General features: G+C 39.7%; 1 protein-coding gene across 1 annotated transcript in view; it reads right to left on the reverse strand.

Annotated features, from left to right (window-relative positions):
- INTS1 (integrator complex subunit 1) overlaps positions 1-22,742 on the reverse strand; it is a 56,929-nt gene extending 34,187 nt beyond the window's left edge. The window contains exons 1-24 of the mRNA XM_063430425.1: positions 22,622-22,742; positions 19,684-19,809; positions 18,634-18,717; positions 18,119-18,409; positions 15,327-15,523; positions 14,323-14,460; positions 13,535-13,694; positions 12,791-12,896; positions 11,131-11,317; positions 10,568-10,713; positions 9,764-9,905; positions 9,271-9,447; positions 8,967-9,075; positions 7,899-8,019; positions 7,382-7,459; positions 6,845-7,002; positions 5,241-5,337; positions 4,846-4,937; positions 4,470-4,530; positions 4,006-4,203; positions 3,450-3,579; positions 2,588-2,767; positions 2,246-2,395; positions 1,181-1,360 (exon numbers count right to left, since the gene is read on the reverse strand). Of these exons, the coding sequence (XP_063286495.1) occupies positions 1,181-1,360; positions 2,246-2,395; positions 2,588-2,767; positions 3,450-3,579; positions 4,006-4,203; positions 4,470-4,530; positions 4,846-4,937; positions 5,241-5,337; positions 6,845-7,002; positions 7,382-7,459; positions 7,899-8,019; positions 8,967-9,075; positions 9,271-9,447; positions 9,764-9,905; positions 10,568-10,713; positions 11,131-11,317; positions 12,791-12,896; positions 13,535-13,694; positions 14,323-14,460; positions 15,327-15,523; positions 18,119-18,409; positions 18,634-18,691 (3,156 nt within the window). The 5' untranslated portion in view covers positions 18,692-18,717; positions 19,684-19,809; positions 22,622-22,742. The remainder of the gene's footprint in view (positions 1-1,180; positions 1,361-2,245; positions 2,396-2,587; positions 2,768-3,449; positions 3,580-4,005; positions 4,204-4,469; positions 4,531-4,845; positions 4,938-5,240; positions 5,338-6,844; positions 7,003-7,381; positions 7,460-7,898; positions 8,020-8,966; positions 9,076-9,270; positions 9,448-9,763; positions 9,906-10,567; positions 10,714-11,130; positions 11,318-12,790; positions 12,897-13,534; positions 13,695-14,322; positions 14,461-15,326; positions 15,524-18,118; positions 18,410-18,633; positions 18,718-19,683; positions 19,810-22,621) is intronic.
- Between the last annotated feature and the right edge of the window lie 1,730 nt (positions 22,743-24,472).

Here is a 24,472-nt window from a genome sequence, read left to right on the forward strand (position 1 = left end):
AAATAAATCACGGGTTCAACATTAAATTAGGAAATTATGTAATTGACTATTATGTTTCATGTGATTTAAAGTATATAGTCTGTTAGTCAAACGTCATTGTATGGCCTCCATTTTTTTTTTCTATGGAAAATTACTAAATGTATGTTTTAGTTGTTTCTCATGTTCTGGGAAGGGTGCCAGTACCCTGCCATTTCTTACAGATAGTATTTTATCTTGTTTTTCTTTTATTGCTGAAAACCCATCTGTATACGGACGTATTTATCTCCTTAAATAGACAACTTGCTGTTTACTATTATTGTATAATATATGGAGACTCAATAAATCAGAAGATCTTTCGACGTATACTGCTTCTGTGTCGGTTTGTTTCATTTTCTCCCCAGCGAGCTGAAGATCTGTCAATTCCGCACTACACTGATTACTGAGGGTCATTTGTAATGGAAAAAAGATAGGGTCGCACTCAGCCACAATATTTCAATCCAGGGTGCTACTGAGCATGGGTCAGCAAAAATACACACGGAATATGCATAAAAAGAAAAAATCTCTCCACTCACTGTGATTGCAACGTTTTCGACCTTTATGCTTGATAAAGACCTTGACAGGTCGAAACGTTGCAAATAAACCTGCCTGGACACAATCACAGTGAGTGCCTGAGATTTTTTCTTTTTTATGAGGGTCAGTTGTAGGCTGGTCAGCTCTGCATGTGGGGACCACCTGTAAAGACCTGCCTTTCCCCTGAGGATTCACAGTTTTTGGACTTTCACAAATATAAAGGTGGCCACAAAAAGCCACACACTGACAGGACAGATTTGCAGAGGCCCACTGTGACAAACATGGCAGAAAACCAACAAAATGTATTCCTGAATATGTGCAATATGAATACTGCCCCCAAAATACACCGGTGTCATTTTTACATCGAAACTGCTGCATGAGTTGCTTCTAAAGTATATCAAAAAGGAACGTTTTTCAAGAACACTCTACAACGACTTTTAAGCCACCCTATTCATAGCAATAAAAATGTTGCCAGATGAATTCCAGCTTCATGTTTAGAATATCCGATCAGGTATCTTTAAATATGTTGTTATGCAAATATAAGGAGGCTATAGTGTGTTTTACATACAAACATCCATTAATGGAACGTCACACAGAATTCCGGCTCCGTTAGAAGATGCTCTGTGCATACCTGTTGCAAAGCTGCGGCTGTATTTCCTTTAACACTGTGGAATAGTGGAAGACTGGGCAAATCTCTAAGTAGCCACTGGTAGCCCTGCATTAGTTCAGAGTCCCCAGAGTCTTCATTCATGGGTTGTTCCTTCTCCTCTCCATCACGCAGCCCTTCTTCCGAAAGCACCATGGACAGACCCTGCAAGACATAATCACGATTAGATTGGTGTCATGACATCATACATTTTGTTTAAAACAGATCTACAACTTTTACAAAACAGAAAAAGCTTTGACTAAAAGACTAACATACCACACTCAAAAGTAAACCACATGCCGGTGGAGCTTGTCAATGTTTTGAAATATTTTGTCCATACATAATAAAAAAAAAAAAATAATGAAAAAAAAAAAAATGTTTCAGGCTAAAATGGTTCTTCCTCAGACTCCTGATTTATGATTAAAGGGAAAAATGGGGTGAGAATTAAACAGTACTTTTCATGAAATACATAGATATGCCTTAAATACGCAAAAATAATTACATTAAAAATCATATTCACAAATCCTGACTGCAAAGCTTAGAGAAGCTGACAGCTGCTACAAATAGACATATTCTCCCCCTCTCCCCCTCAATCACCACCAGGAATAGGCGCCAATCAGGAGTCTATCATTCTGTTCTATAGAGTCTGATCATATCCCATAAAACCCTCTTCAGCAGGAGTCTATGGGATAAGCTTTTTATCCCACTAACTCATCACATAAAAAGACTGGGACTTCATTATAAATGATTGTCAGGGATACCGTAGCTGCCAGCTGGTTTGTGAACCCAGCTGTGTGCAGCAATTAAGAGAGCCACCTGCGGCTTCGCTCTCTCCATAGAAAATCATTGGAGTTATAAACCACTCTCAGAGAGGATAGACAGCAGGGTATACTCTGCACGATACACTCTGTAATAATTTGTCGTCATTGCTATGATGCTTAGAATGACCCTTTAAGAAGGTGACAGAACTATGTTTGATACATAGAAAGCAGGATACGGTCGTACACCACCTACTTATACATAAACATTAGAATATTAAAATATCTTTACCTTCATTGCAAGCACACGGGAAGCGACTTGGGGAGAACTGAGACGGCGCAGGAAGTAGTCAAGAACTTCACAAGTCGTCTGCTCGTCTGCTTTAGGGCCCAGCAGTAAATCCTGCAGGCGTCTGAGAAGCTGCCTTTGTTTCTGTAGCCTCTGAAACAGGAAAGACAGAACTTCTAGCTTGCAGACTTTGTACATTCTTACAACCAATAATTTCAAGACAAAATGAATCAAAAACGCGCATCTGCTTCTATTGTATCTAATGGAAGATTTAGAGAAAAAAAACTTTTACTTTATTGCATGCTTAGTGCTGTGCTATTTTTAAATGTGTTAATTATCTGATACCTGATGTTTTTTTACTTTCTGCTCTTTGCTTTCGTTTTCCTCATCATCTTCCCCTGCGCCAGATTCATCAGCAGCGTCGTGCAACAAGAACTCACACAGGCACTGCACAGGCAGCACGTCCAAGGAGCCCTCACTGGACTGTACCAAGTCAGCAAGCCAGGGCATTGACTGAGAAGAAGCCTGTAAAACAATATAAATAAAATATGTATTCAAAAAAAACAAAAAAAAACACAACAATATAAAAAAATGTCTGTAGGTACTTTCAGTGTTGAGTATGACAGTATAGTACAATACAGAAGCATGTTCTTGTGACTGTGACTACCTATAGGTTTTACATTCTTAAAGAAACTCTGTAGACCTAGTAGAATAGAAATAAGTTATGCAATTGTGAGTTACAATGTCTCCATCCCTGGTGATTTAGGGATAGAAACACTGGGTTGAATGCTGATAGTGTTTCTACTTTTTTTTCTAAGAGTACCACTGCTATAGCTACAGATCTGCTTGCTCCGCTGGACAACCCTCACACCCCCCCTTGAGCAGGATACCTAGAAAGCTCTTTTCCCTCACCTGTTGTAATACAACAAAAAGGAAACTCTCTGTCGTAGGGGGCAGTGGAAGGAGACTTAAATGGGTGGGATTATTAAGGAGTTATAAGGAATAATGAATGCAAGGAACCTCGATCCCATGTTCTCCGTCTATGTAAACCTACAGTTTTAAAATAATTGCAGCATAGTGGTACATTGAATGCTTCATATTTCCCATTGCAGCCACAGATCCAGTGTGTAAAAACTCAATGTTACACAGAGGTTGGAACAGTATTTAGTGCCCTGATCTGTGCGCAATGAATTCTGGGAACACCCACCTGTCTTTGAATGATGTTGAGTAGGAAGTCAGGACTACGGCTGCGGCACAGGAGCTGACCAAGATGCAAGGATTGATTCAAGGATTTGATTTGCTCTATGGCCTGAGGTGGAGGGCGCCGAGGAGGACCTCTGAAATACAGGGCAGACAGAAAATACCTTGATACCCTTTCTGTACATAAACATGAACCTGCATCTGTTAAAAGTTGTGCTGGTAGTTAGGATATGTGACTAGTTACTTACATACATAGAGCAGGGAGGTTGGGTTAATACGGATGCGTCATAATTAAAAAACAAACAAAGAAAATTTGTGTGGCAAGTACCTTTAGGCCTTGTCATTTTGAGTCCGGCTATGTGTTGACTTTATTGATTTGTCTCAATCTCTATTATAATATATTCTTTCAAACGTTGCATACATGAAACTACAAACCAGGAGTGGCCAAAAACCTAAGGCTTGCGAAGCATCATACGCGTTCTAGTTCTGCAAATAGCAGGGGATCGAACATTTGTTCACCTCTCTTACATATTAATCCACTATATACAAAGCTGGAAACTCACTGGGCGTCCAAGCTGGTCAGCTGGGATAGCAGCAAGCTATTACTCTCAGTTATTGTTTGCTTGGTGGAGGCAGCAGCAAGGTGGCTCTCAAATGCTAGAATTTCTTGCTTCTCACGCTGAGAGATTTGAAGCTCACGGTTGATTAACTCAGTCCTTGTTTCTTCGTCCGACACAGTGCAAGGTGGATAGGAATAATTACTGATAGATTTGGAGGGAGAGGAAAATAAAACACAAAATAAATTATTTTCCATGCTGCTTGTGATGAGCAAGTATATGTTAAATGTTAAATTATAATACACGTTTTAGTTTTTTTGGGCCGAACAAGTCTTATTAGGGCATAAAATACAGGTAGATGAAACTGAACTACAAATCCCACGTTGCTTTGGAAGTTGTACTTCTACAACAGCTGCAGGGTGCTAGTTGGGTAACCCTGAAATAAACAGATCTGCAAAATCTTCACTTACTTGGTCATCACCATTTCCATTAACATCTTCAAGGTAGGGTATTCATCCCACGCAGCCAGACCTAAAACACGTAGAGGTTCCCAATTATAGATTGCTCACTTATAGGGAAACCGGCATAAAAATACATTAACAATGCATTGCAGTGGGTGCATGAGGATTCTGTTTGCTCCCCAATGCAACAGGTGACATGCCATTTACAACACACAAAAGTGATGGGCCAGTTATTGCTAGCGTGATTACTCCAGACACCCCTGTGGAAAATTAATTTTCCAAGTCTGTGTTAAAATCCAAACTATCTTGATACAGAATAGTTAAAGGGCCAGTTTGAGCATCAGGAAAACAATGAATAGAATGTAATTGTAAATTATATCATTACCAATGTTTTCTGGATTAAATGCAGCAACAACAAGTAAGAGTGGCCATGCTTTCCAGAGGAGCGTTGATATGGCAAGATTTGGAGGCTGATACCTAAATCAAGCAAGAACAATGCAAAGTTATAAAGACAAAAAAAATATACATTTTTGTATTGGGGTCCATAGAATGAGCTTTAAATGTAACATTAGCCCAGTTATCCATTCTTCAATTTTAATATACTCTAAATTATGTGTGCAAATCACCTCTGTTAATTAGGCTCTTCCCAGTGTCAGTGGAGCAGGTGCCTTCGAACATGATGTGCACACTCCAAGCAATGGAAACCAAAAGAACCATGCCGCCATGAATTTATTTTACATTTACAATAAAAAAAAAAAAAAACAAGTAAACATTGCTTACCCTGGGGGTAGCTGGATATTCTCAGGATGATGGTAGGTGCAAAGATTTAGTACAGCATCAATAAGCTGTATCCGCTCTATTTTAACCACATCGAAGTCTAGAACATAAAACGATTATGATATTAGTGAATGAAGGATTTCAGTGAACCTCTATTTGGTTATTTAAAAAAAAAAAAGGACATTTTTTTTCCCCCACTTCATTTTTGAGACTGTAACCATTGTTTATCAGAGATTCTTATTTTATTAAAATAGGTCATACAACAGTTCTTTCTGATTTTCTATTAAGAGGTATGTATCAATTCACTGGAGTTTATGTTAAAGGTTGCCTCCCTACATGCATTTTCTAGTTTAATTAAGAAACAATGAAGCTTGCTAATGTTCCAATGTTCCATCTGCCCACATCATAAGATTTCTGGACAAACATTTGCATTTTTGAAGGTCTTGCAGTTTCTTATTAAGATGTAAACTCACCGCCACTGCTGGAACTGCCCCCAATCCGCCTCCTTGATGACATCAGAATTGCCGATTTTGAGCCAATCCAATGCTTTAATCCAAGCATCGGTTGGCTGGAATCGGCAAGGAGGCGGGGCCAAACACCATTTTGGCCAATTAGCACCTCCTCCTAGAGATGCATTGAATCAATGCATCGTTATGAGGACATTCAGCGTCCCCGTGCAGAGCGTGGAGACTCTGAATGACCTTCTGAGGAGTGGCCACCTGGAGGTGTCCCTAGGGGGCAATGTAAAACACTGCCTTTTCTCTGAAAAGACGGTGTTTTCATTAAAATGCCTGAAGGCAATAACTATACTTACCAGAACAACTGCAATAAGCTGTAGTTATTTTGGTGATGATAGTGTCCCTTTAAGATTATATCTCTTTGATTTCATATTACTTGTATTGTGTGTATACCCCAAGGCACTATATGTATTCCTATACACTGCATATTGCGGAGTACAGTAAATACATTATCTCTGGAAATCTGCCAGGTTTCATCCAGAGTCTCAGGGATTGGCAGAGGATTGTTAGGCTCTAGGTGAGACCTATGGTGTTTTGAGCAAGGAAAGTTGGAGTATGGAGTTTTACTCACTTCTAGTCACCCTTTCTCACAAAAAAAAAAAAAAAAACTCCTTAAAATAAAAATAATAAATCATTAAAATAAAAAATATTAAAAAAAAAAAAAAATCCGTATTTATATTTGGGGTGATCTCTTTCAAGCAGGTTTGTCTTCTTTTTAGGAAGATTAAACAACCTTTCTGCTCCAGGTCATGCACTTTTAATCCAGGATTGCCTCCTTCCTGTCTGAAGAACAGGACTGAGCCAATAGAACCCTAAAGCAGCAGTTTAAAATGTGACCAATCATTCAACAGTAAGCACTCCCTTTTATTTTTCACAGTTGGTCCACAATCCGAGTGGCGGACCCAGACCCTCTTTTAATTCGAATGGTATAAAAAAAGTACCCAAAATCTAGCAACGTATGATGGGAATTTTATTATGCTAATACTTACTATATTACTCAAGCTTTTGTGTTCTGCAAGATGGTAAACACAATGAACAGCAAGCGAATGCATTCCTCGCCAACAAACCAATCAGATTTTTACCACATACCATCAGCATGCACGCCAGCTGCTCTCTTCACCAGGTGATCAGCAAGTTCCATGGCGTCAGCAGGACCCAGTGGAAGATCACGTGATAGGCCAATGACGAGAATGCGCATCAATGTGTCCTCTAGGAGTGGCACTTCCGAACAGAGCCTAAGGAAAAAACTTGTTTGAAGAGAGAAAACAGAAAAACAAGTTACATTTTGTGATAAAAAAAAAAAAAAAAGATGGTTATATACTAAATTCACACAATTTTTTTAAATAACTAAAATTGCCAGATGGCAGGCCTCTGGAGCAGTGTGCGCTATAGCATGCGGGTAGGAAGAAACAGGCATTGCCCCTTCGTGGTCATGTGTGTCTTTTTTATTATGCCCCAATTCTGCCCACATCATAAAATCTCTAGGCAAACAGTTGCACACAATTTCAAGGTATGAGAACATTGAAAAGAAAAATTGGATAATAATGTGGGTTTTTTATGGTAATTTCCCTTTACATATAAATTGCACAGCATATTTGCTTTTAGTCTTTTAAAACATGTTCATACTTGCGATCGCTTTCTGGTGGCCAGTTGTCCCATTTGTAGTATGTTTCTGGTTGCTCAGTAAAGAGTACTTTGTGCAGGCTGCAAGGTACAAAAAGGAACAATATTGGGGTGCAAAATGTATAAGTAACAAGAACAAAACACATTGGGCAAGCGGATCTATATAGTGTTAAAAAGAAAAAAAATAGTAATGTTTAATGTGGAATGTTTCTGATGTGTGTTATCGGAAAGTATCAAGTTAAAATGAAAATTCTGCTATTTCCTCATATCTTTGAAAATATTAATAAAGTATTTAACCAGGAAAAGTGCATTCAGATTACTCTGGTTTTCACATACATCCTGGGTATGTTACCATAGCCAATCATCCAGGGGTTCTTACTATTTTATCTACCTTGGAAGGATGAAGGGCTGAGTCAACACTGTCGGGATTTGAACCTGGCCAAACGCAGGACTTTTTACAAAAATATAAGGAATCTTCATTTATTAACAGATTGCAGGAAATTGAAGAAAAAAAAAATACCAATGCACATAATCCTTAGGGGACAACTTGCTGATCGATGGAACCACAGTATGAAGCCACCACACTGCATCTCTTTGGATCGCGGCAATCTGGTTCTGAAAAGAGCGCAGGAGATCCAAACCTTTAAATAAAAAAATTCATGAATGTATAAATACATCCAGCAGACAAACAAAGCTGTATTTTACCCATGTGATAAGGCACTACCTATCTCAACAATCCACAATTGTGCTTTTTGCTACCCTGGTCATTGATCAGGCTTTGACAGTTTAGAATTCTCTACAAGGAATAGTGTCCAGAGTTTACAGTTTAATAAACATTCTTTCGCAATATGACAGAGCTTACAACCATTAATTATAGAAGAATAAAAAATATATTTTAGACAACCTTAAAGAACAGACCCTGGAATAAAACATGACAGAAAGGGGGTGATGACCCAAACCCACATCCATCCCTGCAACAAGAAGGCCATTTAATTTGGAACACTGCAGCTTTAAAAGGTACGATCTGAGATGCAGAAGATATTCAACCGGACATCTTTCATTTTGTTACTGGATTATTACTTTACTATAATGATACTACTATTGTTACATATACTTTACTACTGTAATATTTTGTACTTGCGGTTACATGTAGTTATTAATAATTTGGCGGTTAGATTTTTGGTTGTCAAATATTTAATTTTTTATAACAAATGGCTAACCTGCTCCATTTCTCCCCTCACACCTCCCCCCCCCCCCCCCAACTGCAACAAGAAAGCCATTTCATGTTATTCGGTTCTGCCCACCCATCCTGGTTTCTTCTAACTATATAGGATGAACCTCCAGCTGTATGGAAGCACAGTCAATCACCTCCTCATTCCCTTCATATGTTATCAGCTGCTGCAGTTATACTATTAATTATCTCTGTGTTTGTCTTTTTCCCAACTGTGCAGCGCTGCAGAATATGTTGGCGCTTTATAAATGCCAGTACTATATAAATAAAAGACCGAACCCAAAAACTAGAAACAGCAGTAGAACACTTGTCTGTTGAGGTATCCTGAGCAAGGGACCATCTCGACTAGAAACATACTTTTTTTTTCTCCTTTGTCCCACGCAACGCCAGCCTCCTTCACCTGAGCTGTAATTCCCAACATCATGGAAACAGCCAGTAGGTCAGTTATGTGCATCACGAAGCGCTCCTAGAAAAGCAAACAGAAGGTTAGGGTAGGAGGTAGCAGCAAGCCTACAAATAGTGTGCTGGCAAAACTGTCCCAGCTGAAGCAAAAACTATTTACCACACACATAAAACAAAAGAAAGGAATCATATTTACTCTTCTAAGGGGGGAAATCAAAGGTTCATCAGAGAGGAATTTTACGAAAATAAAACATTTTACCTTAAACTCCATGTCTGTGAATGGAGCTTCTTTCCTCTCCTGCATTAGTCCAAGGCAGAAAGCCTGGAAATTGATCTCGTGCTTTGTCTGTTTGATGATCTCTCGAAGTAACGCCCGAGATGCTCTGAGATAATCGTCTTTGTTTGTAAGGAGGTCTTGGAAAACCATGGCTAAAAACTGGATGATGGAGAAACAAGTTACATAACATACTCCATTTAGTTCAACAATAGGAATGCCAGTAGGGGTTCCATGTGCAACCATGACCTACAAAAGCCCAAGCGGAGTCAGGTGCTCAACTCTGTACACCAACAAAACCTGGACCATGAGTGGTCATCTTGTTCCCTCCAATAGACTACCAGGTACCCCAGAGCATCCACTGAATGGAAGTTGCGAGAAGGGGGAGAGGAGTTCCCGACAGAGGTGGGAGCAGCAAATATATTGATACATGGACCTTGACATCTTATGATGTTATAAGGAAATAAATAGGATATACCTTTGGTGCCAGCTCAGAGCTGTGCTGTAACACTGTGTACAGGATCTGCATGTTGTTTGGATTCCGGGCATTGGAAAGCTCATTAAAAATCACAAACTTCACCATGGTGCCTAGATTATCTCGGTGAGCATTCAGCAGTTCACTGAAAAGAAAAAAATGACACTCATTTCAAATAAATTTAGGTGTACTGTCAAAAAGTTATGATTTAGAGAAAGATGCAGATACATGGAATAGCCTTCTGGTTACAGAAGTCTTTAGGTATATGCAAGTGATAAATTAAAGCCTGTACTTTTACAATAGCTATAAACTAAATGGACCACCTGACTTGACTGTGATCACCATACTAAGACATGTCATTATATAATAGAAATTATTCCAATCAACATATGGAGTCATAATCATATAGCTAACTGATGCTGCTCCTCTAGAGATTTCCATTACTAGGAGTAGGAGAAGTGGTGGAAAAAATGAATGGAATTTTGTGATTTTTTTGTGATTTTTGGATCCAGGGGGAAAACATGTCTAAAGGCCAAATGTAGCAATTACCATGGAAACCTAAAACAGGGCAATTGGAAGGTGAATGATAATACTACACTGCTTCACCAAAAGACCTGGCCACACAGACTACAAACACATTGTCAAGATCTCACTATTGTGTAAAAAAAAAAAAAACATTAAATGTGTTTTAATCTTCAAAAAGGACAACATTATGTAAAAAGTAGTATTCAGTAATAACAACCTGGGTGATTTAATAAAATGTCATCTTACACTCAGGTAGTGAAAAAGCTTTGTGGGGCAGCTTACCGAACACACAGCATGTAGTGATTGAGTAGAACCTTTGGTTTCAGTCTGATCTTAATTAGGTTGGAAATCACTTCCATGTCCTCGGACCCATGAGTGTTACAGTTCATGCATACAGACATTAGCAAATCCTGAGCTGGACGCGTGAGCTGGCATTAAAGGAAAAGTAAGGAGAAAAAATAAAAAAACATGGCCAGTAAGGTATCATAGCTATAGAAACATTAACAGTCCATTTAGTTCCTCTGTGGCAGGGGTGCCCAAAAGGCTGGTCCCCAGATGTTGTAGCATTACAACTCCCATGATGCTCTGCGTGCCTTTGAAATGACAAAGCATCATGGAAGCTGTAGTTTGAAAACATCTGGGGTCTATCTTTTGGGCAAACCTGATCTATAGAGTTCTATTTGCGCCCCAGATATGAACATTCAGTAATACCCTTCTACAATTTAAATAATACAGTGAAAGATAGGCATCCGACATCTGTGCGAAAGAGAACATCATTAGTGTCAGTAGTGCCATCAAAACAAACAAAATAAAATAACTGTGTGACTACTAAACTTTAAACATACCTTCGGATTCTGCAGCCACATTTCCAGTCTCTGCACGGCCATGAGCCGCACCTCCTTGTAGCCACAAGTGGCAGTAAGCAAGCGAAGGAGATTTCTGGAAACATTATCCATTGGCTGACGACGGTTGAGCTGGTCACGCAGCATGTCCAGCACATATTCCTCCACACCCTCTGCCAAGTCATCGTACCTGGGTATGACAAACACAAAACGTGCCACAACCAATTCTTCTTTGAAATCCAGAAGTCTTATTTATCATGGTGGTGTCCATTTTAAATAAGCAAAAAAATTTGTAAAGGTACAAATAAACATACCGAATACCCTTAAAAGGGACACTCCAGTGCCAGGAAAACAAATTGTTTTCCTGGCACTGCAGGTCCCCTCTCCCTCTCACCCCCCATTCCATGTTGCTGAAGGGGTGAAAACCCCTTCAGTGACTTACCTGAGACCACTGCCAATGTCCCTCGGCGGTTGTTTAGGGTCCCCCCACGCCGAAGTCAGCCGGCGGGGGAGACCGATTGCACATGCGCGGCACCAGGATTATGGGCGGGCACATTAGACCTCCCCATAGGAAAACATTGAAAATGCTTTCCTATGGGGATTTTAGCGACGCTGGAGGTCATCCAGCGACGCTATAGCACAGAAAACCTGTGCTATAGACCAAGAAGTGCCCTCTAGTGGCTGTCTAGTAGACAACCACTAGAGGAGGAGTTAACCCTGCAAGGTAAATTATTTCAGTTTATAAAAACTTAAATAATTACACTTGCAGGGTTAAGGGTAGTGGGAGTTGGCACCCAGACCACTCCAATGGGCAGAAGTGGTCTGGGTGCCTGGAGTGTCCCTTTAATATTAAGTACCTTTACTTTCACGTGCACTTCTGTTGATTATCAATCAAAGAATACCTCCTTTTACAGTCCTCCCTTTATTGGTAACCCCAAGAATATCTTTCTAGGGGTAGTGCCATCCCCATTCAAATTGGCACAACACACATATACCTAGAGCCGGGACCCACAGGCTCAGGACCAGGTGAGCACACCATTTATCTCTTAAAATATTGTGTTTTATAAACACCTCCTACACATTGGGCTGCTCTCTCTCTTTCTGTCTTTGAGAAACACCCTGCATCGAAGGAGACGGGCGGTGCTACCCCAAAATAAGCACACAGGCCGAAATACAGAGCCAGTGTTCTTATATACAGGCTCTCTCAAATGTGAGTGTTCCATTCATTTAGAAACCACTACTTCAATTTTGATTACAATTTCACTACTGTTCCAAAACCATCTGCACTATATTGTATTTTTTATATTTTTCTCTATATGTACCGTATACTCTGTGATTGAATGAGAAACCATTTGGTAAGCTGCACCTGTTAAAGCGCTCCACTTGCTGGTATAAGTTCTCTGTCACTTACACCGCACTATAACCCCACTTCTGTTGATTAAATAACAAGAAATATAGACCCCATCGGCAGACATGTATGCTTTGTAAGCTCATGGTAGTGATCATTTTGGGAAAGTCACATATGATCTTCAGGGAAGTCTATCTTTCAATCTATGCATTTGCTGACATTTTTTTCCATAAAGTATAGATACAGTGTATAAACACAAAGCTATCCTCATGTTTTCCTTTAAATTCCAAGAGCCAAAATACAAACTCAGTGTACCGAGGCATGATCTGTCCCTCATCTTCAGGGCTTAACTTCTCCTCGGCAATCAGAAGCTCAGTTTGGCTGTCTTCTTCCTCTGTCAGGGAGGGGTGAGGACTGCTGCCTGCAATAAAAACCACAGGACACAATTTACATTTTACACAGCTATAAGACTCCAGGTGGATCTGGAACCTTTTTGATTCTGTCTCTTAAAATGTAGCCTCAAAAATAGCCTGTGCTCATTTTCTACATATGTAAACAGTATAATTGGAGTGATTACCTAGGGACAAAGCATTGCCATGATAGATACAAACATGGTGTTCCGTCAACTTAGAGTTACCAGTTTGGTTGAGAATACATATGTAAACTTTGCATCACAATTCAACGTTAAAATTTTAACCCTATCCTTACAGGTCAAAAACCACTACAGGGTTATTTACTAAAGTGAGGATTTAAAGTGAATTAAAAATTGATGGTCAAAGTAGCCGAACAGGGAGCATAGCTGACTTTTAGAATATTTTCCGTTCAGTTACTTTAACCTTAAATTCACATTGAATTCTCTCTGTATAACCCTGCAGTGTTTTCACGATAACTAAAAAGCTGCATACAATGTTATAGATGTGCCTGAGAGATTCTTAATTCTGGCAGAATTCCAGCCGTCGTGTCTGATACTTATGAATTAAATGATGTGGTAAATACCTATAGCAATAAATAACCGGTCTGTGCACAGTTTGGATGGCTAAAGAATAACAAAGTTCCTACCGGCACTGAGGTCACCCCCTGTTTTTCCAATCTCTCCATGCAAGACCATGCTCTTTGGGGGCATTTTAGTGCAGAATGCAGTCTGGATATTATCAACAAAAGTCTTGCAGTGAGGGCTATCTACCCAGATTCTCTCTCCTAAGGAGTCTTCTATGTAGACCTGCAAGAGGAATGTGTAAAGTAAGGCAAATTATGGAAATAAACAGCATTCACTGGGGAAACATATTGAAAGAGAATAAAGATTAAGGAACTGTTCGTGAATAGTATATTTTCTGTAAGGATCCAGCTCAGAAGAAGAATCAATGTAACTTTTCTGGAAACTGCTTAGCATCTTAAAATATCCAATATATAGGAGTAAATATTCATAGTCCTAAAATACCAATGTACTAATACTGACTGTTAAATAGAGGTTTAAAAACCTATATTTAACAGTCAGTATAAGTACATTGGTATTTTAGGACTATGAATATTTACTCCTATATATTGGATATTTTATCCTCATTGACTCACTAATTTTAATAGAACCATTAAAAGTTACTTTTTATCGTTAGGACACTCATTTCTTGTCTGTTCACTTTAGTCTATGGGTTAACCCCTTTAAGAGTGTACCTTTAGCTTCCTTTCTTTACCTTTTTTCTGTTGCTTAGCATCTTAACATCGCCAAATCTAATATAGACGTTTTCCAGGCTTCTTGATAGATTTTTACTATCAGTTATGCAGTTAGAATTTTGCATGAAATGCAATCATCTAGAAACAGTGAGAAAATAAAGTTCTGAAGTTATGCCTACCTTCACAAAAATCTCCGGCCAGTTCTCATCTTCTTCATATGCTGCCATGAGCAGGTTACAGGCCAACACAGACACCAGGCTGTTTCCTTTGGCTTTGAAGTTTATGGTGGCATCTCGTCTTAGCAAGCTACAGAGAGCCTGAAACATGACATTGTCAATTTAATACCAAAACACTTCCATTTGAATTAAGTTGTTGCTAAAAACATAAACAACATTACTCGGTTTATAGAAATGGTCCTGCACACTTGGACTCTACTTGGGGTTTTTGTTTATGCCCATTTGATTTAGAAGACCCCATTGTGATGATGTGTTAGTGGAGAAGGCAAACTGCCGATAGAAAGAATAAAACACAATTACTTCACAAACGGTAGTAAAAAAAAAATAAGGAGACGCAACACCACAGTAAATGACAAAGAGATTTATTCCACCTGTGTGGAACAGAAAATGTTTCAACCCAACCTTAAAGGTCTTTCTCAAGTATTGATAAAGACCCAGAGGTTTGGTTGAAATGTTTCTGGTTCCATGCAGGTGGAATAAATCTCTTTGTCATCTGCTTCGGTGTTGTGGCTCCTTATTGGTTTTTTTTACTACCGTTTGTTAAGTAATTGGAAGGAGACTTTGGAGATTGAGTGGAGTGCTAGCCCTTCATATTTGCTTTGTGCCGATAGAGAACAGGTTTTGTTGTGTGTCTGTTCGATTAGAAGATCTGCGGACATTTGATTACAGCTAAAAGGAAAAGAGAAAGATTGACCCCTAAAATTGAACGGCTAGGGATAGGTATCAAGAAGGCATTGAACTGCTGGAGTCTTTAAGACAGAGGGCAATTAAACCAAAGGCAAAAATAGTGACAAAACTGCTTCAGATTATGAAAATTTGTAACAATGGTTTATTGTTATAACTGTGCCATGGGTAGTTGGAGTTATCGGCATCAATCTTAGGCCATCCCTGATATAGCTCAAACAATAAAAAAAAAAAAAAAACGGGAAAATGGCAATAGTATTCACCTCGATTACACCCTCAGTGGCAAAAATATTGGGCTTTATTTTTGCCAGGAACATCAAGCTTAAGTACAAAGTGGGGTCTGGTTTGGCTCGGTTCATTTTTAACTGCTTCACTGCCCCACACAAAACACCTTCAATTCGGTCATCATTTCCATCAGATTCTGAAGCCTCTATGTCATCCAGTAGCGAAGCAGGAGGAACTAAGAGAAGATAGAGGAAATAGAACGGAATACCATGACATTATTGTGAACAAAAGATAATAAAAGGCACAGACCTAGCATTTTGTTTTTCAGCGACAGCATGTTTTGTCTTTAACTAAAAACGAGGGCTATGCAAATTTTAAATGAAAGATAAATATTCCTAAATCTTTCAGTGCTGGGCCTCTCAGGAAAAAAACACAAAAAACAGTTCTTAGAGGGAACACCGATTAAAATATTGTTTCTCACATTCATAAGGGAGCAGCATTTTTATTAAATAGAATAATAAAAGAAAGCCCCTTTTATATCAAATTGCAGGGCCGGACTGGCCCACCGGGATAGCGGGAAATTTCCCGGTGGGCCGCGGCACCTGGGGGCTGCAGAGGTATGTGCCACCGGGTGGCCGGTCCGGTGGCACACTCAGAGGGGCCGGCAGCTTTCCACGCTGGTGCCACAATTCCCAGCACAGGAACCGTGAGGGAGCATGGTAGAGAGACATGCTCCTCCCTCCTCAGCATTAGAAGTGCCGCCGGACCGGCGAGGCTGCCACCCAGCCCGACGGCACCAGCGTGGAAAGCGGACGGTCCCCTCTGACTCCTCTCAGGTAAATGGAGGGGATGGGGTTAAGATAGAGACACAAGGGGAGGGGGGGAAATAAAACAGAGATAGGGAAGAAAGAGACAGTGGGAGAATAGAGAGAGACAGAGGGGGAGGGAGAGTGAGACACAAGGGGAGAAAGAGGGGGATAGAGAGATGGTAGAGAGGGAGAGAGAGACAGGGAAAAGGGGGGGATTCTCTTACATTAATACATTTAATTTCAATATTATTTTTTTTTCTATAATTAACTTCTTTCTTCTAACTCATTTTCCAGATTGTTATTCTTAGAAAGGTTTAATCACATTATAAGTAATACTATTACTTATTAATTTGCATTTCATATTGAAATTTTGACGATTTCCCATTTCTTAATCCTGAACAGCGTCATTAGGCTAATGATAACCTAACAGTCACTCAAAGGGCAGCCCTTTAATCTAAATGACCACTTAGTTCTTTGTTACACATGTTCCTGACTGCTACTTACCTACACTTAAATGTAAATAACTCATCTTCCTGGGACTTTCTAAATGTGCTAATTCCCTTGACACAAATCAGGAAAAGATGCATAGAAAACTTTATATTGCAAGTTGTGGCAGAGCCACTGCCTGTTCGTGGATTTCCCTCTTTCTTTTAACGTGTTTCCCTTGTATTTTCGTGTTTTGTACCCGCTCCCCGTTCGGGAGGGCTGCCGCAAAGGAAATCCATTCGCCTCCCGAACAGGGACCACACCAATACCCCATTTAGAACGCTTCTTGCGCGAGTACAGAGCGTTGCCGCGGTTAAAGTGGCAATGCTCCAGCTCTCGCGAGAGTGAACTCTAGCGCTGGAGCTACGGGCTAGAGTTCACTCACACCACTGCGACCTCTAGCCCCATACACACACACAGACCCCCCACACACACAGCCACCCAAACACACATTGCCCCACACACCCTACAATCTGAACCTTTCACACAAACTGCACCCCTCACACATTGCACCACTGCTCCTATACCCTACTACAGCCCCATATCCCAGCAGACCCCAGGTAAGTTGTCAAACTGTTCTTAAACGGTTTGACTACTTACTCTGGGAGCGGGTCACGGCACTCCTGGCACCATAACCACTACACAGAGCAGTAGTGATTATTGTGCATGGATTATTTCTTTAAATCTATAAGTGCCCCTCCCGAGATCAGGCTCTGGATCCGCCACTGGTTGTGTGTGTATATATATATATATATATATCATGTATATTAATGTGTGTATTAGTTATATATATATATATATATAATTATGCCTATTATATTTATACATATATTAATGCACACATATATATATATATATATATATATATATATATATATATATACGTAATACACAGAGAAATGTAATTGATATGTACCATATGTAATGAGCAGATATTGGCCCAGTCTTGTTGCTAGGTGCATACTCCAGCACAATAACATATTTAAAGTGAAGAGCGCACCCACAGGACTTCAAAATAAACAAGATACCGTCATTTTTTACAGTTGTGCCCTACATACATTCACCATTTCAGTCCCATTACCAAGCTTTCCTTAATATGTCATGGTAGTTGGACTGAAACATTGGTTATATGCAAAGGCACGTCTGCTTAAAATAAATCTGCACTTTTATTTGAAGCCTATATGTGCTTTTTTTCACGTTGGAGTAATAATTTTAATTTATCTTTTCTAACGCTGTATTTGCACACTATGCTGGCGCGACGCATTATGGGGCTGGGAAATATTTTTTTTCCAGGGCTGCTTTTAATTCCCAGTCCGGCCCTGTCAAATTGTAACAAAATGTAAAATAACAAGAAATCATGAATGTAATAAACCGAAACATTCTCATTAGCCTTGAAAACAAGATATACAAGGCCAAGAATTGAAATGCTAGATAAAGAAATGAGGACTGTTTAGGGAATAAGTTAGTTCAACGGTGGCAAGACAAATGAAGACAAAACAATCCAATGAAAAGTAAACAATGGATTTAACAGGCACCTTCAATTGGAACAACTGATGGTTCTTTTATTGACGGAGAGATAGCTCGTTTCTCTGCTACAGCAGCTTCCGCCAGTCGTCCTAAGGCACTAAGAGGTGGAGTAGAAGAAAGTTTGGGGCGCTTAGTGAGCCCAGTCAGTGTTGATGTAGAAGACAAGGTTGAGGAAGCCTCTCTCTTCCGTTCAGAGGTTAAACCAGAAGATGTGGGCTTCAAAAGATTGGTTGGTGCTTTGGACTCGCTGCTCTGGCCTTTGGTTCCCAAAGCAATAAAATCTCCAGGAGGTGGATGACCTACATGTCATTTAAAAAGAAAAAAAAAAGAAAAATACAAAAGACATGAGAAAAGATTGTGAACTGCAAAATATTATGAACCTTATTATATAAACACTTTTCCTGGAATTTGTGTTTTGTCTTTTATGGTGAGCATGTGACAATACTGTCACCAAGATATTGTTCCAATTGACCATGGTCAAACTTGTGAAACGTTTGTCCCTCTCTCTTGCAGGCAAACCAACCTGATGACTTGGCCTGGGCACTTGGCCTGCGCACTGCAGCTGCTTTGGGACGATTCATCTTGTTTACAACCTCGTGAAAATAAACTGCAAAAAAATAAATAAAAATGATTTGTTAATACCAAATAAAAAAAAGATATTTTAGACGTTATATAAAAATGATCATATGGTAGCCTAATACTACAGTACCTCATCCTCTGGGTTGGATATGAAGGGGTTTAGAGGGAAGTGTTACTGGCCTAACACTGTGAAACAAATGATAATACTAAAAACAATCTAGGCCTATATAAAATATATATATTATATGTGGCTAAATAAAGAATAATGAGCAGATCTATGGCTTTTTTCACTAAGTCTTGTATGTGTCTTTTAGAGAAAAACTGACAAAAAGATCCAGAGGTCTGAGCATGCACTAGAGATATTACACTTAATATATCATAGCTGCCCAAAATATAGTATTTCTCAGTATTTGTCAATGGTACGAAGGGTTCAAGTTATTTTCATTTGACTATTTTAATGAGAAACACTATTTGTTATTTTCTTGCTATCCACGCTTCCATTTATACACATTAACGATGTATCACTTACTGAATAAATACAGCAATTTAAAATTGAAAACTTAATCAAATTGTCTAAATGGTAACTTCATACACACAGCAGGCAATGAATCAAGATACTTGTAAAAGAACCTTCAAAAGTGATAGGATAAAATCGGATAACCAACCCGTCACTTTGTACTTTTGTCTTTTACTGCTCAATGCCGCTTAAAATAACCATTCGCATATAAAACAACATTAGAATTTATTTAAACTTGCTTACACAAATAACCATGCACCTAAATTTGCTCCTAACAGCTGTTTCCCATTCAGTAAATATTTTATGGAACAAACATAAATAACCGGCAACTCGGTCAAGTTGGCCGTTATATTCGATTACATTAATTCTTTTTATTAATGCCAAGTTAAGTGTAATGTCTGTCTAGTGAGAATAAGTCATCTTTGACAAATGTCCATAATACTTTCTGATTCGGTATAATGTGACATGACAAGTTACCTATATAACCTGATGTGTTATACCAATAATTTCAGTCAATTCTCCGAGATCGTATGTGTGTTGGGCTGATTAGGATTCCAAGTATGGACTGCAGCCATTAGAATTCCCGGGAAAGAAAATATATCCCTAAAAAAAAAAAAAGGAATATTGCAAGTTATTTATGTAGACTAAGAATAATTAGTTAGTTGCTACGCTCTACAGGTTTGGCAATACAGAAACCAATACAATGCCTTAAATGCAAGTCTCTGGTTTACTGTACGGTAATTTCAACCATGCACGTTAAAAAAAACAGAGGTTCAGTATAGTGTATGGATAGATGGTAAACAGTTTCTCAATTTCCATTACAAATATTTAGCAAAGAAGTAAAATTATATAATGAATTGCAATAGTTTTGGCGCATTAAGACTTGAATGTACAACTTAATATGCGTTAGCTTAAAATAAGATGGACACTGATCATTTAGAATATGGGTGTCTTCCACCGGAAAAACTCTTCCATCAAAGTTATTGACTAAGTTTTGAGAAATCAATCTATGAATAAAAAAAAAAGAAAAGACACCGAAAATAGCTGAGCTGGAAATATAATGAAATTGGAAAAAGTATTTATTTTTTATATAGAAGAAGAAAAAAAAGAGAGATACCTTATACCACTATAAAAAAAACAGGTGTCTTTCATTGAAGAAGCAATGTCAAACTCTTAATTCCCTGACTGGCAGCCCCCCAGTGATACGATGGGAAAAACACTCAGACTGATGAGAGGGTAGTAAACACTAATCAGCCACAACATTAAAACCACGTGCCTAATATTGTGTAGGTCCCCCTTGTGCTGCCAAAATAGCTCTGATGCTTTGAGACATGGACTCCACAAGACTACTGAACGTGTCCTGTGGTATCTGACACCAAGACATTAGCGGCAGATCCTTTAAGCCTTGCAAGGTGAGAAGTGGGGATTCCATGGATTGAATTGGTTGTTCCAGAACATCCCACATATGCTCAATAGTATTGAGATCTGGGGAATTTGGAGGCCAAGGCAACACCTTAAACTCTTTGTCCTGTTCCTCAAACCATTCCTTCACATTTTTTGCAGTGTGGCAAGGTACATTATCCTGCTTAAAGAGGCCACTGTCATCAGGAAACACCATTGTCATGAAGAGGTGTACATGTTCTGCAAAATCTCCAGGACTTAAGGTTTCCCAGAATACAAAACTGCCTCTGCTGGCCTGCCTTCTTCTCATAGTGCTGTCATCTCTTCCGTATGCAAACAAAGTATGCGCATCCGGCCATCTACCTTTCTTTAACCCCTTAAGGACACATGACATGTGTGACACGTCATGATCCCCTTTTATTCCAGAAGTTTGGTCCTTAAGGGGTTAAAGAAAACTAAATTCATCAGACAAGGCAACCTGCTTCCATTGCTCCATGGTCCAGTTCTGATACTCACATACCCAGTGAAGGTGCTTTTGGCTGTGGACAGGGCTCATCATGAGCACTCTGACCTTTCTGCAGTTACGCAGCCCCATATGTAGCAAACTTTGATGCACGGTGTGTTCTGAAACCTTTCAATGGTGGCCAGCATTATGCTTTTTAAGCAATTTGAGCTAACGTAGCTCTTCTGTGTGATCAGACCAAACAGGCATCAATAAGCCTTGGTCGCCCATGACCCTGACACCAGCTGTCCTTCCTTGCACCACTTTCGGTAGGTAACCACTGCATACTGGGAACACCACACAAGACTTGGCGTTTGGAGATGCTGTGACCTTGTCGTCTAGCCATCGCTATTTGTCCCTTGTCAAAGTCACTCAGATCTTTTAGCCTGCACATTTTTCCTGCTTCCAACACATGAAACTCAAGAACTGACTTTACTTACTGCCGAATATAACCTGCCCCTTGATGGGTGCCACTGCAACAAAATAATCAATGTTATTAACTTCACCAGTCAGTGGTTTTAATGTTTTGGCTAACAGAGTAAAACATCATATGAAAAGATATACATCCCTGCTACTGTAACTCATTTTAACTTTAACTTTGTCTCAAGGATGCAAAAGTTAAAATCTAAAAATTTTAAATGACTGGCAGCAAAGTTTCGCTCAGCTACATAAAAAAAAAATAATAAAAAAAAATAGTACCTATGTAATGTAATTTACCAAGACAGATTTGCCAAGGCATATCAACAGCAATTCTGCAGCTAAATTTTAAATGTTCCAAATGTCATATTGATGTTTGTTTTTTTAATCTTCGATTAAACATCATAAAATTCCTCCAAAATAAAATGTAAATAACAAAGAGTTGCTACATTACAATGTACATTAAAGTTGTTATATTACATTATAACTTTAAATATGAGTGAGTGTAATCTGCAATGTTTACACTGCATTTCATATGCTGGAGTCGTTAAACTAACATTTGCATTAATATTTTTAATTAAAGCATAGTGAAAACAGAATAATATTTACCAAATTTTTTGCAAGAATCTCTCTAATATCCATTCAAATCTAAACTAATGAGGCACTGTTCTCCATCATGTAACATGGTCATCTGATTCTGATATTAATGCATAAGCTGAACTCCTATACAAACAGGGCTAACTATGCTAGGTATAAATAATGTAATTAATGTTTGCATCTCACTGTTATTACAAAATCAAGAGATAATCCCCCCCCCCGTGGTGGGTAACACACAATGTTATAGCTATATAATTTGCACATCTCTGCCCCAGTTTTGATGGAGGGATATTGCAGTAGTATGGGCCACTAGATCATGCTTTTATTACATTTTCTTTTTATACTCAAGTAAAACAGAGCTTGTAATAGACAGTGGTTAGTCTATAGGATACTGGACACTCTCACTAATCCCAGGCAGCCACATGTGAAACCATAGCTACCCAGGGGTAAAGCAAGCCCCTCTCTAAATGAGATGTATGCCAGCCAGCCAGCCCTTACCTCGGCTCCTGAGCCTGGAATCACAAGCACCAGGTCCAGGTCTCATTCAACAATAACAAGCAGCACATTCTCCAGACACACTACACTTCCGGGCTGACGTCATCGGAGCGCGACGGCATCACTCCACATTTCCCAGTCTGCTTGAATAGTGTTACTTTTAATATCACTGTATGACACTGGAGGGGTTAATAAAGGTGTGATTCTGAGTTCTAAACAATGTTCTGGGAATGGAGTGGTTAATAAAGGTGTTATTCTGAGTTCTAAGCAATGTTCTGAGACTGGAAGGGTTAATAAAGAGTTCTAAACAATGTTCTGGGACTAGAGGGGTTAATAAAGGTGTGATTCTGAGTTCTAAACAATGTTCTGGGACTGGAGGGGTTAATACATGTGTGATTCTGAGTTCTAAACAATGTTCTGAGACTGGAGTGGTTAATAAATGTGTGATTCTGAGTTCTAAACAATGTTCTGAGACTGGGGGGTTAATAAATGTGTGATTCTGAGTTCTAAACAATGTTCTGGGAATGGAGGGGTTAATAAAGAGGAGATTCTGAGTTCTAAACAATGTTCTGGGACTGGAGGGGTTAATATATGTGTGATTCTGAGTTCTAAGCAATGATCTGAGACTGGGGGGTTAATAAATGTGTGATTCTGAGTTCTAAACAATGTTCTAGGACTGGAGGGGTTAATACATGTGTGATTCTGAGTTCTATACAATGTTCTGAGATTGGGGGGGGTTAATAAAGAGGAGATTCTGCGTTCTAAACAATGTTCTGGGACTGGAGGGGGATAATAAATGTGTGAGTCTGAGTTCTAAACAATGTTCTGATGTGGTGGAATCTCGGTAAAAATAAATTTAGTAGGCCGAGATTACCACGTGGCATGTGTACGTGCATATGCTGACGTATCGATCAGTTGGTTGCACGAGGCAAGATACGATCAGTAGTGTACGGAGCATGTGCAAGAATACAGGATATAGAATTCCCTCCTCCATTGTGCTGGACAGGCCATGCGGTCAAGCAGGAAGTTAATTCTTATTTGTATTGATTGGTCAAGAGAATGTGCGGGTGGAGCTTAATATGGGAGGAGTTATGTGCCTATATAAGGAACCTGCACTATTGTCCAGGGCTCAGAACTTGCTGTATTTTGGTGACATTAGTCCCTCTGAGTCCCGATCGGTGATCCAATAAAGAATCTCTTCCTTCCTGAAGAAACCTGTGTCCATCTCTCTGTGCTTGGCTTCCGTCAGTTTCTCCGGTATCATTTGGTGCATTGGCCGGGAAGCTCATCGTTCAACGGTAGCTGAGAGGCAGAGGCGTGAGACTGTCTATCTTTGCCCACGTTCTCTACGGCTGCACCCCTGAACTTCTGCGTGGACCTCCCTTCGTCTCGGCGCCACTGGTCTGTTGTCCAGGAGATCATCGGCCTCTACGTAAGAAGTGCTGGGGTGTCCCCGTCGATGAGTGTGAACTCAGGTTCAGGAACGAGGAGGTAAGACAACTGCTGTTTTAGACGGCAGACCCACTAGGGGTATACCGATTGTGCGGTAGGCCCAAAAGGGGTTTAAATCTGTGTATGGAATCTGCCCCCTCTGTCGGAGGGAAGGAGCGAAGGCGCACCCCTCAATCGAACGCTCTTTAGTAAGACCGTTTGATTTGGTTTGGAGTCAGGCGGGGTCCTGTGTAAATAGCCCTAGCCGGACACCGGTGTCTTGTCTAGACTAGCGTTCTAGGGTGTATATTTTGTTCGCTAGGTCGGAGGGACCGGGAGACTAAGCGGCGCCTGTGTAAATTCGGTTCGCTAGATCTCAACCTATCTTGGCTAAGTGGGAAGGCGTGTAAATTTGGAACCCAC

The sequence above is a fragment of the Pelobates fuscus genome, chromosome 8 (assembly GCF_036172605.1).
Source record: "Pelobates fuscus isolate aPelFus1 chromosome 8, aPelFus1.pri, whole genome shotgun sequence".
Classification (NCBI taxonomy): Eukaryota; Metazoa; Chordata; class Amphibia; order Anura; family Pelobatidae; genus Pelobates; species Pelobates fuscus.